General features: G+C 38.0%; 1 protein-coding gene across 1 annotated transcript in view; it reads right to left on the bottom strand.

Moving 5' to 3' along the window:
* Positions 1-1,690: 1,690 nt before the first annotated feature.
* The window catches only part of LOC102776647 (LHFPL tetraspan subfamily member 4 protein-like), a 39,493-nt gene continuing 22,797 nt past the window's right edge, over positions 1,691-18,386 (bottom strand). The window contains exons 2-4 of the mRNA XM_006785264.2: positions 15,315-15,551; positions 9,297-9,313; positions 1,691-6,829 (exon numbers count right to left, since the gene is read on the bottom strand). Coding sequence (XP_006785327.1) covers positions 6,776-6,829; positions 9,297-9,313; positions 15,315-15,551 — 308 coding nt within the window. The 3' untranslated portion in view covers positions 1,691-6,775. The remainder of the gene's footprint in view (positions 6,830-9,296; positions 9,314-15,314; positions 15,552-18,386) is intronic.

Genomic DNA, 18,386 nt, shown 5'->3' with positions numbered 1-18,386 from the left:
TACGTATATGTATATGTATATATATATATATGTGTGTGTAACAACCCCAGCATGTATACTGCAGTTCTAAAGTCACCAACATGCTATCCCCCATTTCTTAGCTTTGCAGATGAAATGTAAAAATATCAACCAGAGCAACGTGTTTTAATGACTTTGCTTTTGTTTAGCGTAAATTAGCATTGTTGTAAACAGCGTTTTAGCTTGTAAGTGTTACACAACTAGGATAGCTGAGCATGTAGGCCATGCTACTATGCTACCTTTAGCATGGTGGCTATGAATTGTGTTTATGGTATCATACAGAAAAATTACAGGAAACATAAATGCTTTTCTAGTATAATGAGGAGCCCCTGCTTACACTGTATATATATGTTAGCATTGTTTCAGGTTCAGTTGTTCAATTAAAAGGAAGAGCTACTGCAAACAGTTCTTGTCAGTGAGCATAAGGAAACACTTCTATTCTGATGTGAGTTGTCTGTTTCAAGACGCACAGGTGTCACTGAATGGTGTGGTGCCATGGCTTTTGTCACCACTTCTAAACCCATATGAACTCAAAAACAATTCCATGGTTGGTCGGCGAGTGGTTGGAGAAAGTTCCTTCTGTCATCAGGTGAAACTAAGCACAAAGAGGAAGGAAAAAAACTCCTTAAAATTGCTTTGGTCTTTAGCAGGTTGCCAGAATCTGCTGAACTTTGTCTGGAAAACACTGACTCACTAACTAAATTAAAGTTACTTACAGAACAATTTGTGTCTACTTGTTTCTAAGCTATGGAATGCTTAGAATTACTCATGCACGACATAAATGACTTGTACATTAGTTAAAATTATTTACAGACTACTTAAATTTACTTAAAGTATAACCTGACTTTAAGTAAGACCCATTTTTCTACCTAACTCAAGGTATTTGCAGGAAAATTTAATTTAATTACAGGCGAATTATGGCGTTAGTCATGAGCTTAATTATAAAGTGTATCCCATTTCTCCATAGCAACCAGATTTTGTCAGGAAGTCAATCTTTAGGCCTGTGTGACTGAAGCTTATCAGGACATGGTGAAGTTCAAAACCTTGCTATGATACATTACATTAGTTTGTCTTTTTTCATCTGCACATATATATAGGAGTATAAGATTATAGAGCATATGAGAATAATCTTCTTGAAAAAGTCAGCCAAGCAGTCCTAAATGCCAGTGAAACATTTGAGGTTTCTAAAAGTATAACTGTATTGTAGTGGATCGAGCCATGCAGTATCCAAGGGTGCATACACATTCAGCACAGAATTCAATACATAACACTGTGGGTGACCAATGTGGTAGCTGCTAAAAGCAGACCACACAGAGAAGGAAGCCACTGATGAATTACAGGTACTTACTGTGACAGGTTGTGGGTTCTCCAGTCACAGGCAGTCTCAGGCTATGCCACCCTCTTCGTGTGCATCTGTGTGCAGTGGCTCTGTGTGATATTATTGGTTGTGTGACTCACCCTGAACACTACAGCAGAGCCGGGTGCAGTAGCGTGTGGCTCTTAATTACATAAATAGTCCTATTTCAGCCATAACTTTATGCACAGTGATGGATCTAGGCCTCAGGACTCTGTCTGGGAGGTGTGTGAGGCTGTACGCGGAAGAACAGTGTTCACTGCTTTGCTTTACATCCGTATGCTAAAAAAACAGTCCACTGATCCAGCTGGGACAGTATTTTTTGAATGTAAAATATTTTTATTCGACCTTCTCAAAATGTGTTTCAATAACAGAAATTGTCATCATGGTGAGTTGGAATACTATTCACAAATAGGAATTCATTCAACATTATAATTTTTTAAATCAAAATCAGCATGTCATCATAATCCAAGAAAGCAACAAGCCTCTTTCACAGTCTGCCCACTTGGCCACCATCAAGCAACCCTATAAACAGATTTTTGTACATGTTTGGGTGTTGAAATTTCAACAAGCAGTCATCTGTTAGTAACACGAAACTGAGTCTGAGATGTTAAGCCTGATGTGACCAAACAACAATCATCCTACATCATACTGAAATACACTGAAAGTAAAGCATAACAGAAAGGAAAGAGTCTGTAGTTAACACATAAAACAAAGATCTCTTCAGAAATACTTGACAAATATCAGTATATCATTCTTTTGTTATACAAAACCAAAATCAAGTGTTTCTCTTTTTTTCATTTTCATGGTAACACATGATCATTGATGGTATTTTGGCAACATCTGCATTTCAGGAGTTAACAGAACTATTATCATAACATAAGTCACTGGACATTACTCATCTTTGCCCCTGTCCCATCCCACCCCCAAACACGATGTCTTTATACATGATGTTACATGATAAAAAGATGATGAAATCATTGACATATAAATGGCATTTACATAATCCACAAAGCTTTCATTTGTGGCCAGAGATTGGAAATGACTTCTCATCGACTCTTTTATTAGCTTTTCATTCTTTTTCATGTCTTTAGATGATGTAATCGAAGACTGAGGTGAATTCAGTCCAATCACACATTGGAAAAAAAACAACAACCAACCAAACAAAACAAAACAAAAAAACAACAACAACAAATTTTTAAATATCAAAATATTTCCCCAAAGCAAGGTAAATAACTGGGGAAAACTAGCCAATATTATTTTAGCTATAATTCTTTGACTTGAAACTGAATTGATCTCAAATCTGCAATAAAACCCACCTAACTTCAGAGCTCAGTCTGAGTATGTAGTCTTCAGTAGAAAAAACTACAGTGTCACTACTTGTTTTGCTGGTTCTGCACCACATCTGAATTAAATCAAGAGTTCTTAGAGGCACCTGAAGTGGTACAAATATGTGCTCATCAGGGTTAAGGTATTGTCAGTTCCTTGTTAAGGTATATTTTCAGTTCATCGTCAAGTTCTCAGGAACAGAGTATCCGGAGAAGAGACCAGACCATTGATCACGCAGGTAATGATGCTTGGAAGCCTGACTCGACCATTTAGGCCTCAGGGTTTTTTTTTTCTTCCCGTGCTCTTTTTCTTTATGTAGATTTGTCGTTACATACATCCTGGGCCTGTGAAAGTATTCCCAAATGAGAGATGCACGCTATAGGAGATATTTAAATCCCAATATATACTGCATGAGAGACATTACTGCCTGCTTTATGCAAACTTTAGATACAAAAAAAGCATTCTGGTTCTCTCAAATGATCACACACATATAAAAAGCAAACACATATGTTTTGCTATACCAAATGAATGAGGTCTCTTTCAATCATTTGCATTGTTTTTTTTTTCTTTTTCTCGTACAGTTACTTCATGGTTAAAGTGAAAGAAACATTTCTTGAATGAGGGCCCAGCACTTCTAGCCTGGGTGGGTGATCAATATAGGCCAAAGGGTCTGTGCAGAGCCTGTATGGACAGCATCATTAGAATCAGCATAAGGGCTGTTGTCATATTGTCTTAAAGGCCCAGCTTGGAAAACTGGCACTATTCTACTCTAAACTCTACTAACAAGGGATGCAGCTGAGCAATGCGTCATTTAAACTTTGACCTCATCTTAAGTCCATCAATGAAAAGACTTTAATCGCATATTTGACTTGCTTGTGTTTGATCGTTTCCACTTGAGCCTTTAATACAGTACTGTGTACACAGCTTCCTGAGAGTTAGCTAGCTACCATTCTAACAAAAAACACTACAGTCTAGCTATCTGCTCATTATATAGTGATAACATACCCAGGATAACCTATTGAGCTGATCTCAAACCCATATTGGGCATCTTCCCGTAACCCATTCCACAATTGTGATAGGTTAATTAAAATTCTTAGCTGTAATGGCATAGTCTGATTTTTGAATCGCATTCTTTTACTGGTCCACAGTGATTGTGTTAGCACTGCATCCCTAACAGAGCATAACATGAATTCTAATTAACTATAATGCAGTATAATGTGCCCCTCACTAGGCTGTACTTTGGCCTTGTGGTGGATGAATTGCTCCCTCAAATAGAATCAAATACTTTGTAGGGTTTACATTATGATCTTAAAAGGGCAAAGCGTGCCAATATCTCATCTGAAACAATTACCCATGTGCAGAGCTAATTCTATTCTTGTCGTGACTTGAGCCAGGCTTTACGTGGTTCATTTACAGTATGTCAGCCTCAAGTGCTGCTCTGAGAGGGATAAGAGCCCCACGGTGCCTTGGATTACAGCAGCTTGCGTTATCATTCGTTGCAACTGCAGCTTGTCACGCTAGAATCCCACTTGTCGCTGGTATCATGACAATCGGTGTCACCGATGCAGACAAATCAACTGGCTATAGCTTGTGGAAGCTATAACAGCGCACACGGGTACAGTTGTGAGTCACAACTCAACAGCTCAAACCCGAGTACTGAATGCTCTTGCAGATGAAACAGATTCATGTCTTTAAAATCAGGAGACTACAGACTTCCCCGGTTATCACAAAAATTGGCAAAGGATTCATCGCTATACACATGATAGTTTTTAAGTTGCTGGTGTAGCAATGATCACTGTCGTACATGTGTCACCATGGATAACAACCAATGACACTTGCGTGTCTAGTGCTACATCAAGTTACTCTGTTGGAGGGACAAAATCAGGGTGGGGTTGGTGACACGTCACGGTAACAATGTTACATGGATAATACTTTCTTTTTGGACAGTGGAGCTCGGAATAGTGATCATCGTAACATTGTAACTAATATGCTGATCCCAATACGACTGTTCTCAAAGGGCCTCAGCAAGAATCATTTATAGACAGCAGATTGAACACACATCTTGTTATTAAATTTACAAACATGGTATTAGTTGCTTGTCTTGCACTTGCCCACAGGGACCCGCACAGATTCTTCTTAGAGACCACAGGGACTCTACTATAAAAGTTCCTTGCGTGAGGGCCGTTATTACAGAAGGGCACAGCATCCATAAATGAAAAAAACAAACAAAACTGGAGCTTTCATCTTATAAATGTGATCTACTGTCTCAAGCAGTCATCATTCTACTTCAGAGAACAGGGCAAAGGCAACATCTGACCTACATATGCTTAAATATCAATATTTGTTTTTTCAAAAAAGCCAAATTAGCCTTTTTTTGCTTAGCAGAATTACGATTTATTAGAATTATTTAAGAAATCTTGATGATTTTCTTGCCAGTTCTAAATTGTTGCTGCCACATCAATGTAAGATTTAACTGTAGATGATTTTTTCTCTCATAAGATAAGCTCTCCATATTTTCTCAGATGCATTGGACAAACATATGTTATGTTTGAATTTGGCCAATATTTTATGGAAGAACAGGAAGTGCCTTGGTGGGATTTTAATCTTAAGCTCTCTACTACGAAAATCCTGGATGCAGCCCTTCCCAGAATGACAAGAGTTTTAAATCTTTGCTGTCTAACAGCCCTGTTAAGACTTAATGGTCTGAAGTGTTTTAGTACTCTTTAAAGTCTTTTTCTTTTATTCATTTGTTTATTTTTTTTTTGCTGGGATTGTGACCCTCCTATCGGTCCTATGGCTACTACAAAACAGTGTTGTTTATTAAAAGAGGCATATAAGTGACATCACCTTTTTAACATTGCACCACATGGGGCCAGCAGTCCTACAGTCATATTCATGCAGCCTTAAGACATCTGTAGAGTAAACTCATCACTGTATGCTGGAGCCATAAACTGGAGTAAACTGCACACTGGAGAAGGGGATCGTGGGATAGCGCGAGGAGAAAAAAAAAAAGATTAACTCTGAATAGACAGCTGCTGTTAAGTTAAACAGTTTAAAATGTACACCATACTCAATGGGGACATACTACAACAAGGGGCTTCTGTTGAGGCCATGCTAATGCAAGGGATGTGTCTCATTTCCTGTGCCATTAAAAAAGAAATCAAAGTGACCATACATGATCACTTTGATTCACGTTGCTCTGCTTCTCTGGTGAATATTTAGCTCAGGAATCCATTTTTTAAGCCCATCTGTAGCTTCAGAAGGGAGGAGTCAAAGAAACACAATGAATTTGCACATACTCTGATGCTCTTCCAGCACGAGGAACACTGAAACCAAGGGTAGAAATACTATACGCGAATGCATTAGAGTCAGATGAGGTTTTGTTGTCGGCTGTTGTCGTCAGCAGTAATGTTATATACATCGTTAAGTATGTACAGTAGAGAATCTCCCAGAGATGTTAGGTTCTGTAAAGCTGCAATGGGGTACTCCTTTAAATTTCTCACATTTTAAAGTCCTTAGATGAAGAGCCATACGAGTCCCTGTTGAAGTGTTTTAAATATTTAATAATGGACTTGCTGCCATATTGCGAGTCTCCACTCTACCAGTGTGTGAGCAATATCGAGAATCTGCTCTCTGAAAGCTATGAATGGACACAACACACAAACTCAACATTGGTAAATAGCAATAAGTCAAATTAACCACAGTAAAATCATAAATGGGCATTATGGTTCTTCATCTTAAGGATTGAACTTTTCACAAAAAAATCAAGACTTTAAATACAGTAAAGTTTTTTTTTCTTTTTTTTCTTTTTTACATCATAAAGGTATTCATTGAGAAAGTGTTAAATGCACTGTACAACCTTGTATAATTTTTTTTTCCAAAATATAGTTTATCCCAGTGTGGTTTGTTGTTGTTGTTGTTGTTGTTGTTGTTTTTTATCTTACAGAATCCTGTACACTTGGTGTCTGCATTGAGATTGAGTGATATCCTGATCATTGGAGAGGAGAGACAAGAGAAGAGAAGAAGAGAAGGGCAGAAAGAGAAGAACAGAGAAAGAGAAGTTGTCCAGTGCCCTCAGTGAAGACGCTGTACTCCGTATCGTGGCTCTCTTCTGTCACGCACCTCAATCTGAAGGAAACAACACAGAGGCTTCACTACTGTGCTCAAAAGGAATGAAGCTATGGGTGAGATTTATAGGTGAAATCAACCAAAGTTATTACTGGTGTGGGCAGCAGTGTAAAAAAACATAAAGCAGAAAATAACCTTTGTGAAACAGTTTTGTGGCTTGGAGTTTAAGCAAAGACTTGTTAAAATTGAGAGTCTTGATGTATTAAATGCAGTAATGTTTAACAGCACTACAAGCATACTACTACTACTGAGCAACATTGTGGAAAGCTTCTCTTTTAACTAGGGATGCAACGATACCAATTTTTTCAAACCGATACGATACCGATACTTGGATCTGAGTACGTGCCGATACTGAGTACAAAAACCGATACTTCTACCACACTCACACACACACAAATGCAATGAATTGGAAGACAGGTTTTATTTTATTCTCTGCCGATAAAAAATAAAATTGTAATAAAAATGACCACAAAAAAAATTTCAAGTGAAAAATAAGCACTTCTGTTAAATTATTGCGGAGTCTCCACATTGTAATTTAACAAAATATCACTGAACTATTGGGCACTGTCTCGAGCTTTCAGAATAATAAATAAACACTTCTGTTTGGAATAAAATAAATACAAATTAGGTTTGAGAATAAAATAAACTTTTAAATTATTGCAGAGTGTCCAATTTCATATCGCGGCTCGAGTATGCTGAGAAGACGGTTCAATCCTATGTTTTCCACGACCGGCATTGGCTGGTCATCCAGAGAAATAAAATGAGTCAGAGCCTCTGTTATTTTAACTGCCAGTGGATTTTCTCTTGACATTTTTCATCGCTTTTCCAAAACCTGAGTTAAAGTTGGCTGTTCCGGTCCACACTGCTGACATTTTGTTTAGCCTAGCTACAGCAGCCTCCAGTTTCTCTTTTTTATCTGGAGCTGCCAGTCTCACTCGCTTAACCCTGTGCCTGTTTAGCGCGGGATGTCCCCCTAGTGACCAATCTAAAAAACTACAACAGAAATGACCAGCCACCCTCTGACTAATGAAATAAGTTGGTATCGGTTCATGGTATCGGTTAACTTTTACGAGTATGAGTACACACACATTTTACAGTATCGGCCCCGATACCCGATACCAGTATCGGTATCGGTGCATCCCTACTTTTAACCTTTCATCTATTGCAACAGCCCATCAACTTTGTTGAACAATAATATTATATATGGGGTTGAGTAAAAGTTCTTACAAGATTTATTTTAATTTTTAACCCTTTAAAGCCTGAATCATGAAATAATTGCCCCAAAATTCAAATTGTTTGAAAATAGTGTTTATTTAACCTTCTTTTGCTTAATTTTTTTTACACTGATGATGTTGATGTCCCAAAAACTGGCAAAAAACTGTATGTATCATATATGATACACTAGGCGTTAAAGGGTTAAATAAGCCTTTAAGGTAATTTTGGAAACACTAAAACTAGACCTGTGGGGTTTTAGGGCTATTGTGGTAAACCTATATTCATATCTACAGAAAACAATGTCATCAATAATAATAATAATAGTAATAAATACTAAAGATTATTATTATAAAATAATTTGTGTCTAAATGTACCATTTCTTTACATTGCAGTAGTAGTGTACTGTGTGGTTGCCACTAAATTCCCAGGAAAACCTCAACCTGTCTCACATTTTTACATGGAGCTTCTCTGAGTTCAGCTGATAAAAAGAAAGAGTCAGAAGCCATTTGAATCTTTTACCTTTGGTTTAAAACTGTTTTGAATAAGCCCACAGAGTTGTAAACCACATGATTCCTTGTTTTTTGGAGAATAAGCACTGGATTGTTTCAACTGTGCCCAAATCTGCCAAATAAGTCTAATTAGATTCAATTTAAGGTTAGATTTAATCCTACTTTGTGTTTTACACATTTTGAACATTTCACAGCTTTTTAAGATATTTATGGTATTTTTCACTCCAAAATCAGCATTTCTGTTTGAGGTTAGCAGGGAGGTTTTTGTTTAGAAACTGGACAGCAAAATGAACAGTATATAAACTGGGAGTACTTTTTTTTACTGGTTAATCTGGAAAAAGCAAAGTGAAATGGTTTTGAGCTTCTGTTGAAAAAAATGTGTTTGGTTCAGTTTGTGTAGGTCGACGTTTGTCAAGGCGAAGAGCATCAGGAGATTCTGGTGTATAACTGTGAATCAGCTACCTACACAAAAAGAAACTGCGCTGAACTTTTTAAATATTCCTGTGAGAAATATCCAACAGAGTTTAATATTTAAATGATTCAAACTTAGAATACTTAACCTAAACTTGAACTGACATAAGCTCTGCCGCTCGATTGACTAAAAACAAATATTTATAGTGAAATAATAAAAGTAATTTTTAAAAATGAACTGTTTTCTCAAATATTACCAGTGACAATTCTTTATTAGGAGATATATTCTTCAGACATAACGCACATTGAATGTATAAAGAAACTCAACTTACCCTTGACACTGCAAAATCTGCAAGGACAGAAAAGAACAATAGTGTTGGCATAAACACAGTGGGGCAGGAAAAAGTGCATTTGTGCATTGAGTGAATATGCTTATGTAAGTATGAGCTAAGCTAAGGTCACCACTTACAAACAAACAAAAAGGGCACAAACAGAAGGTCATTCATTTACTATTGATGTCTGTGCCACGTCCACATTTTTTCTTTTTATGAAACTTTTATTAAACGACAGAGATATTGTGATGCAGTAAACTGAGCAGGTTTTACACTAAATGTTTCAAAACAAAAACCTAAACTTACTCTTGGACTCTACAAAAGTAGCTTTGCATGATTATTAGTATGGAGATGCTCAGTTCATCCTCTGTCTGAAACAAGCTGCTTTAAGGCACTTTTATTCTTATTCATTTTACTCTTTTTGTGTAAAAAGAGCTTTGTGGGTAATTTTACTTTAATAAGCAGTTAAGAAACCCAATGGTTGGGTTAATGTTGAAGAATAATAGGGCTCCTATAATGATCAAACAAGAAAGCTTATTTCATTTAAAGTTAAGAATTGTATCCAGCTCTAAATTTGGTAACTCAAATCTGTGTTCTGTATTTCCTTGAAAATAAAAAGTTAGTTTCTCTTTATTTACTAACCCTAACTCCAGGAATACCACAACATAGTACGAAGTGCTTTACTCAAGAGAGAACAAAAAATATGAACAACATAGATACAGATCTACTCCCCTCCAATGGGGAGGCCTCCAATGGTTTCTCAGAAACAGGGAATTCTGAGAAAACAAGTGAATCAGCCAATAATTCACCAAACTGAAGTGCAGGCTGCAGGGGAATTTTTTTTATTTTTTTTATTCCTCCTTCTTGATTTCTATTCAGTTTTTTTATTTGCATATTTCAGAACATCAGCAGTGATAGCCAGAGTAAATACAAAATGCAGTTTTTAAATGATGATTTTACTTAAGGCAAAAAAAAAAAAAAAGAAATCTACCTGATCCTATGTGAAAAAGTAAACTTCACAACTCAGACTGTGAACTGGGAATGTGACCTCTGGCAGTGAGTCTTTCACAGTGCCATGACCCACTCTCTGCAGCACCGACTCTTTGTTTTAATTCAGCTACTTTGAAGGAACGGTCACGACGAGGTTTGGATAACTTTTCCCTTTAATTAATGAAATTGTCATTTAAATACTTCATATGGTAGTACTTTGACTTTGATGTAGTCAGTGTTGGGAAGGTTACTTTTAAAATGTATTCCATTACAGAATACAGAATACATGCCCCGAAATGTATTCTGTAACGTATTCCGTTACGTTACTCAATGAGAGTAACGTATTCTGAATACTTTGGATTACTTAATATATTATCATGCTGTTTACAACTACATGAATGTACTATTGCTGTGATTTATTACTGTTACTGAAGGTCCGCGGCTCCGAACCGTAGTAAAGGGACCTCTGGCTAATACGGTGGGTTCTGTGTCGGGCTCGTAGCCGAAAACTAGCTTTACTTTGTTGTCTGGGTCACTTTGCTTGCGAGAGACAGAGAGAGGCGTTGAAAGGCTGCTCCAACGGAACTTATTGTTTTTGGAGGAAAACACGAACACGGTGTACAGTCGAGTCTTAATAGCTTACTTACAACTGGGCTCGTCAGGCTCTCTTCTTGGCTGCAGTGGTTATTATTATATTTACATGCTTCCAGCTCCCGTTTTTGCTCGATGACAGCTCGTACTTTTCCTTTTTCTCGCTCCCTCACTCACAGACACATAACGTGTATGGCAGTCCATTCTCCCTGCAGCACGGACTACACTGCCTATGATGCTACATTCTTTAGAGTTATACCTGTAGCATTCTGCCTATAGAGATTGAAAATGTGACGTCATTCAAGGGTAAAATCGCAAAGAATTCTGGGAACTCGTGGCAAGAGGTACTAGCGCACGCAGGCTTTCAATTGAAATCAGTCACACAGCGATAAAAAGAAACACAAAAAACTGTCAAGAAGCTGTTGTGTTATTAACTGCAATAGCCGGTCGCATGACAGCCACGGGAAGCCGACGGGTAAAGAGATCGTTTTTTTTTATCGGATTACGTCGTTGAAGAGAAATTATTCGAGCCATGTTTTCGAAGTAAAAAGAGGCGACAGATGGCCTGGATTGCAGCCATTCAAAGACCAAATATAACGTCCCAGAACACTCCAGCTCACATGTTAGTCTGCTCCAAGCATTTCCACAAAGGTCAGTGTTTTGTAGTAGTTAATACGTCATTTTTCATAACATAATTGGTGATATAGGTTACAAGCAAGCCTGGCGCTGAACAGAAATTGTGGCGCTATGCTATCACTAATTGCCCAGTACGATTACAGCGTACAATATTATTGTCACTGCTACATTTCTGTAATGCGAACCAGAAATTATTTCCACTACTAATTAATTACCGTTGAGCTCAAAGGTCCTATTAATAAACGGTTAACGAATGTGTATTTATGAAGACGATTTGTGAGACTGGTAAACTTATGATACGTACGATGGTCTTTCGTTCTACACGGTGCATTTCATGGTCCTGTACCCATCCGTCGGTAAACTGTACCTGGGGCTTGTTGCAGTGACCTGAAGTTACTAAACTTCATGAGTGTATGTACTCACTCCAAGAACCGTATAATTATAAATATGAGCGTGGTGAAAGTTGGGCAGCACGCTGACGTATTTTGTCCCCTCTGTGTGCTCGTAAGGGTATAACCCTTTCACTCCTTTGATTTTTTCCTCGTATCTTTTCTTTGACTTTTCATCAAGTCTGTCTTTGTACGGTCCGGCATTGTTCTCCTTCGTTTTGTACATAACTTTTTTGGGGGGCAAAGAAAAAGCAAGAAGGTATTGGAACCGAAGAATGAACGTTTAGCAGTGCTGCAAATGCTTGCATTTGATGCGGTACTTGGATTGTTTTGCCACGAGTTACCGGCATGCAATGCGCGAAAGTCACGTGGTCTGTCAATCTCTATTAGCTTAGCACAACAACAACAAGGCGCTCTCTCACCCAGGAAACACGCAGAGAGAGAGCGGCACCCTGTAACCATGGCAACCGTAACGCTGCCACCTGGAACAACAGAACGTAGCTGTCAAACAAAACCCAAACAGTCCTGACCCGCGACAATATGAAACAGGGAAGTACCGCTGTGTAATCCATTTATTTCAACAAAGTAACTGTATTCTAAATACCACCTTTTTAAACGGTAACTGTAACGGAATACAGTTACTCATATTTTGTATTTTAAATACGTAACGGCGGTACATGTATTCCGTTACTCCCCAACACTGGATGTAGTTACTCAGGTTATCTTTGTCTAATACTAAATTTGTTCGACAAATATGTAAAACAAACAAACAAAAAAACAAAAAAACCAGACCAAAAATAAGAAACCAGGAAGGGGACAAATAGTTTTTCACAGCATATGATAATATTTTCATCTTCATTTAGCCAGCGGAGGCTTTGTATTAAACCAAGATTGAGATTCAAAGTTATCAGGCCTGGAGATACTGGAGAAGCTTCTAACACCCAGGCAAACTGTAACTCATATTTATGCCAGCAAATCATTTTCAAAGTGTGCACTGTATATGTAAACATGACCCTTAAATAGGCTTATTATTGATACAGTTTTCTCGTTGTAAAACTCAATTTATTTTGTCACGTGTATAGCCAACAAAGAGTCCCATGGTCTGTTCCCAGGCTATAATCTACAGGGACATTTTTTCTTTTATGAAAGAATGTGCGTGACAAGAGAAACTTTACTCTGCTGGTGAAGCATTAAATGGGTAAAATCACTAAAACTGTCAGTGAGGTTAATCAGATAAGAAGAGAAAGACACGCCCACGCACTGGAATATCTCCAGTTACCATGGAAACCATCATGGAGATAGATCATCAGAGAACCAAGACATCTTATGTCACTATTCTCTCTCTTTATCTCTCAGTCTCTTTCTCTCCCCTCCTCCTCTCTCCTTTACTCCTTTACTCGTGCTCCCTGTCTCTGCGTCGCTCACACTCTCGTCCACCGTTACAGATCGTCTTCTTTCTGCCCGTCTCTCTATTTTCTGTGTGTGGGATCGAATCAAACATGTAAACCTTATTTAAGGACATTTAATAAAATGTTTTACAATATCTTTTACTCTTCCCCCCTTCATTTCTGCCTTCTGCTGTTCCTTCCCTCCTCTTCCTCTCTTTTCATACAGCTGAAACAATGCGATTTGACTGTCCTGATGCAACATCATGCAAACTGTCAGAAATCCTCTGGAGGACTTGCTCCCACTCTTAAATTCAGCACTGAATGCAATTTGGCTGAAGATACTTAGGTCAGGTTGGAGTGTACTCATTTTTCAGCAGGACAAATTTCATGTTAATGGACAAAAAAAGCCCTAAAAAATGAGATTTGGAGAAAAAACAACTGCCTTTCCTAACTCACCTTTTGAGTTGATTTACTTTTATGAACTACGCTACATGTGTCTGTTTGTTTTTCTCTGTAGGTTTTACAGTAATGGGGTTTAAAGAGTTGCAACTGGAGAAGAAAGATTGGATAAAATCAGCTAATAACTGTATTACAGTGAAATAAATTACGTTTTTTGATTAAACTTGGAAAAGTAGTTATCAAAGATCAGCAGGTTTAAAATGAAAAGTTGCGCATTGAGTTACAGTAACAATGATACTCTGTGTTTAAGTGTTAGGAGAGTGACTTTTACCTTCAGTTGATGGAATTAATTAAACAGTGGTTTTCTGCATTTTAAAATAAGATTTAAATATTAGCATAACGGGCTAACAGGTTAGCTAGAAAACTGCCATTATTCCTAACAGGATCTTACAAAGTTAACTGCATGGACTGTATTGTATATAATTGGCTTGTTGCCATCGCTAAATTCATTTTTGTTTTGTTTTTTAAGAATAATTACTAATAATTACTTACTGGTGTAGAAGCTGACTAAGAAAACAAAGGCACTGAATACCAATTTGAGAGCAAGTTGTTAATCATATGAGTGATACTTAAATTATACCCTGCTTTATTATCTATTTTAACAAACATTGTCTTACTATACTGATAATAGCCTATGCATGTATATATATCCATATGTACCAGCATCGTAACATATACAATTATAATAATGTGATTATAATCACATTATGATAATATAATTATTAGTATCAATATTTATTTTAAAAACTGTTATTATAATTCCGAATTCCTTTGATTTTCCTATTCATCACCCCCCTGTGAATCCACTGTTAGGTTCTCCGTTTGCGTCACCTGCATGTAATTAAACAGTCACAAATATTTGTACCTGCAGTGGAATTTTCTTTGAGTCACCATGTAATATGGTATAATGAATTTCAAAAAGAAGTCTGCAGGCGGTGTGTTAAATAAGACTAGAAATAAGCTTTATGTTTACAACTATAGGAGCCCCCACTGATGGCTATTAGAACAAATGGAAGTTTAATACGCTTTTGCACTGGCTTCAATTTCAGAGGCCATCTTTTTATAAAAGGTCTCTCTTGCAGCAAGCATACTGGGTGGATGGTTAGCACTACCAGATTTGATGCATTCAGCTCAGACATGTTTCCAGTCTTACCCCATAGTTATTCATTATTACTACTTTCTCAAAGTCAGGATTACGAAAGATTTTTAACCATTTCTAAATTCAGTAAATGCAGTAAAAGAATACCTGGATAGAAATACACACAATGGATCATTATTAGTCAAGGATTGGCATTCTTGGAGTCCGAAAGTCAATACTATTGAAGCAGTTTGGGATCATCTTGACTGAGATATGAAGAAAAGGCAGCCAACATCTAAAAAGAGCTTTGAATGTTCTTTAAGTAGCCATCCTGAAGACTGTTTCTTAAAGTCTACTTAAAGGAATGAGAAGAAAGCTTGCCTAAGAGAGTTTAGAAAATAAATTAAATAATTTAGTGAAAGACATGTTGTCTTTAGTTCGAATGAATCCTTTTTAAAGCACTGCTCTTCATTATTCCTTTACTTACCCTTGTTGTCTGTTTGCAGATCATCAAGATAGAAATCCGTCTGCCGGTTGCCCAGGACAAAGGCCAAGAAGGAGAGAATGAGGGCATCCAGGATTCCCATGATGGCCAGCATGTAAGCCCAGCGTACAGAGCAGTCGCCCAGGGAGTATTTTCCCGTCTGCTCCCCGCACATGTCACGGATCACCTCGGCGTCCCATCCATCGGGGAAGATCATGCAACCCAGCACGAGGCACACTCCTGCAGAGGACAAAGAGGTTAACAGACTTTAAATGGCAACATGGATTGATTTGGTAAGTTTACAAAGAGATGAAAAAGCAGGAGAAAAAGATACTCCTAACCCATACTAACTCTCTCATGTCTGGATCTAGAAGTAAGTGGTATCACCATGTGTTTGCATCCTAAGAGTTTGTTGAAATGTTGGTGTGCCACATGTGCATACATGCAAAAGAGCATGTGAAATTTTTGCTTGGAGACTGATCTGGAATACCATTTTGTGCACTTCCGAGATCCTGAACTTGCAAACTTGCAAAACAAAATGTTTGCAAGTCCAACAAAGAAGAAATTGAAGTTCCATTTGTTAGATCCATATTTCACATATGTTGCGATAAACTTACAAGATTACTCAAATCTGACAGTCTGCAGGCATCTTAAAGAACATCATAAGGTTTGAAATGAATTCATGTTAAAGCCTCATTTGAGTTGTGCTCCATCAATAGCAGTCTTATGTTAAAATGTAATTTTAAGACACAACTTTCTGCCTACGAGCAAATTGGGAGATCAAATGATGCAATAATGTGGTTAATCACCACCCACATCCCTGATGTGTTTAGTGTGCCTAATAGTGTTATTACGCTCACTGATGCCTGTTTCATCCAGCTGGACCAGTTTGGTGGGTGGGATAATCATGGAAATGTCATCTCCCGTACCTGGTTACAGCACTAGATTTAATTACTTTTAAGACCACATGGGACTTAAAAAAAATCTTTCCACTAAACTTTTAAATACATTTTTGGACTTTCATTAACTGTTCCACCTTTCATGAACTATTCTTCCTTAATGGGTAAGCATTCATAGCATACTCAGTCAGCCAGTCAGGAGCCATTGATCACTGCAGTAAAACAATATTTGTCATTTAAATGTAGTTTTATTTCTGCATACATTACAAAATAATCCGTTAATGACAGAGAGTGGCTTCACAGTGTATTGGTTAACACATTTGTTTAACGAGCAAAAGGTTCCTGGTTCCTGGGAGGAAACGCAAATTGCTCTGGGGTTGTGTGACGAGCTGGGAGGGGGTGGCTGGCTGGCACTGAGAGAGTGGAAAAATGGAGTCCATAGCCTGTGTACATTCACCATGAGACAATTGAGAGAGGGGAGGAATTTAAAACGTACAATCACTCCAGAAAATCTGAAAGCCCAGACACAAGGGAGAATATGCAATGCACACGCACTCAGATGCACACACATAATACCAATCCCTCTAGCGAAAGACACACATATATATCTTCAGTGCTACAACAAAAATGGTAATCTATACTTTACACCTCAGCTCATTCATCAAAGTGAGTATCACTGAGGGAGCTGATTGTGCCATATTTCTTGCTCACCAGCACTGTTTAAATAGCAGTCAGTCTGTGCCCGAGGGGCTGTAAGTAAAGCACTGGGCTCCACTGGGAGATGGGGAACATACATGGCAGACGTCACACTGGATCTTCATTTCAGACCAGACGTGTCTTTTCCACGGGCAACATCACTTGTGATACACACGAAAAGTCAGACAAATCTGGCTGAGTCTGTGATTATTACGCTTCGTTCCAATACATGTTGAAACGATTTAGCGCCTGGAGCTCAATTGGTGTGCATATTTGAATATTTTATTACTGTGAATATCTGTGTGTGCCTCGTGTGCACCACTGAAGGATGCTGGGCACCGTTCAAGCACTGTGGCTGCTGTGTTTGATTGGTACCCAGTCAAATCTGTGCACACAGTCACACACAGATCATAGAGGATAATAGCACCAGATTGTGCTTCTCAATATGTAAGACCCAGTCTTTGCTTCTTGGCATCAAGCTGTCCACACTCATAAAGGTCAATGCACCTTTCTGAATGTGGACATTTGCTTAGTAGCCTGCACAGTAATACAAAGTGCGGTACATAATGCTGGTAAGTTTGTGAGCTGGAGTTTTGGAATCTAAATATGTACTAAAAGTTTTTCAAGCTTTCAGATATTAGTCAGTCCACACCTTTTACGTTTTTGAGTAGCATGGGTGTCAACTTTGTACTATGGCAATTAAAAAAACTACTTGAATCAAAATACATGCTTATAGGATCCAAACTGTACCATCTAATCTGCAGTCAACCAGGATTGTGTGAAGGGCTGATAACTGCTAAGGAGACCTCACATGTTCGTCTGTTTGCTGACTTCTTTTTAGTATTGTTGGTTTGGAAAGGCCACAATTCAGTGTGTGCAAAGTAAAAAACAGATTGAAGAAACACCCTTCAACCATGAAGTGATTACTGATGCCACATAGTTTCACTTGCACAGTTCACTTGCATTTCTACAGCGCCTCAGCCCTATAGACTGTAACGTAAAGACCCTAAAGCATTCAAGAGAAACCCCAACAATCAGACGATGCCTTATGAGCAAGCACTTGGTGACAGTGGGATGAAAAAACTCTACCAAAGGACTCTGCATGTTTGCTGGTGGCAACAGCAAAAACACAATCAGCTGTTCTGAGCAGAGCATAAACAAGTAATCCACTACTTGTTGGGACAGTAAAACCAATTTATTTTTAAACTGTATTGTCATAATATCTTAGTAAGTACTGCACACCACTCATTTTTAGGGAACCCTTGTGTTTTTCTGTGTCTGAAAGAAAAAAATATCGGCCAATTGATCAGATTTTGAAATAGCAAAGCAAATACCGGCTAATCTTAAGGAGCCTATATCAGTCGGGCTCTAAGTAATCTGAATGAAGAGAATATACAGCATGTTTTTAAAAAAAGAAGTGATGCATCCTGCTTACTTAATGCAAGCTAAACTCACCCAGTACAGTTTGGTGCACTGTTCA

Source organism: Neolamprologus brichardi, chromosome 20, assembly GCF_056152115.1.
Source record: "Neolamprologus brichardi isolate AB-2024 chromosome 20, ASM5615211v1, whole genome shotgun sequence".
In the NCBI taxonomy this organism is placed as follows: domain Eukaryota; kingdom Metazoa; phylum Chordata; class Actinopteri; order Cichliformes; family Cichlidae; genus Neolamprologus; species Neolamprologus brichardi.
This window is presented reverse-complemented; position numbering and strand designations above follow the sequence as displayed.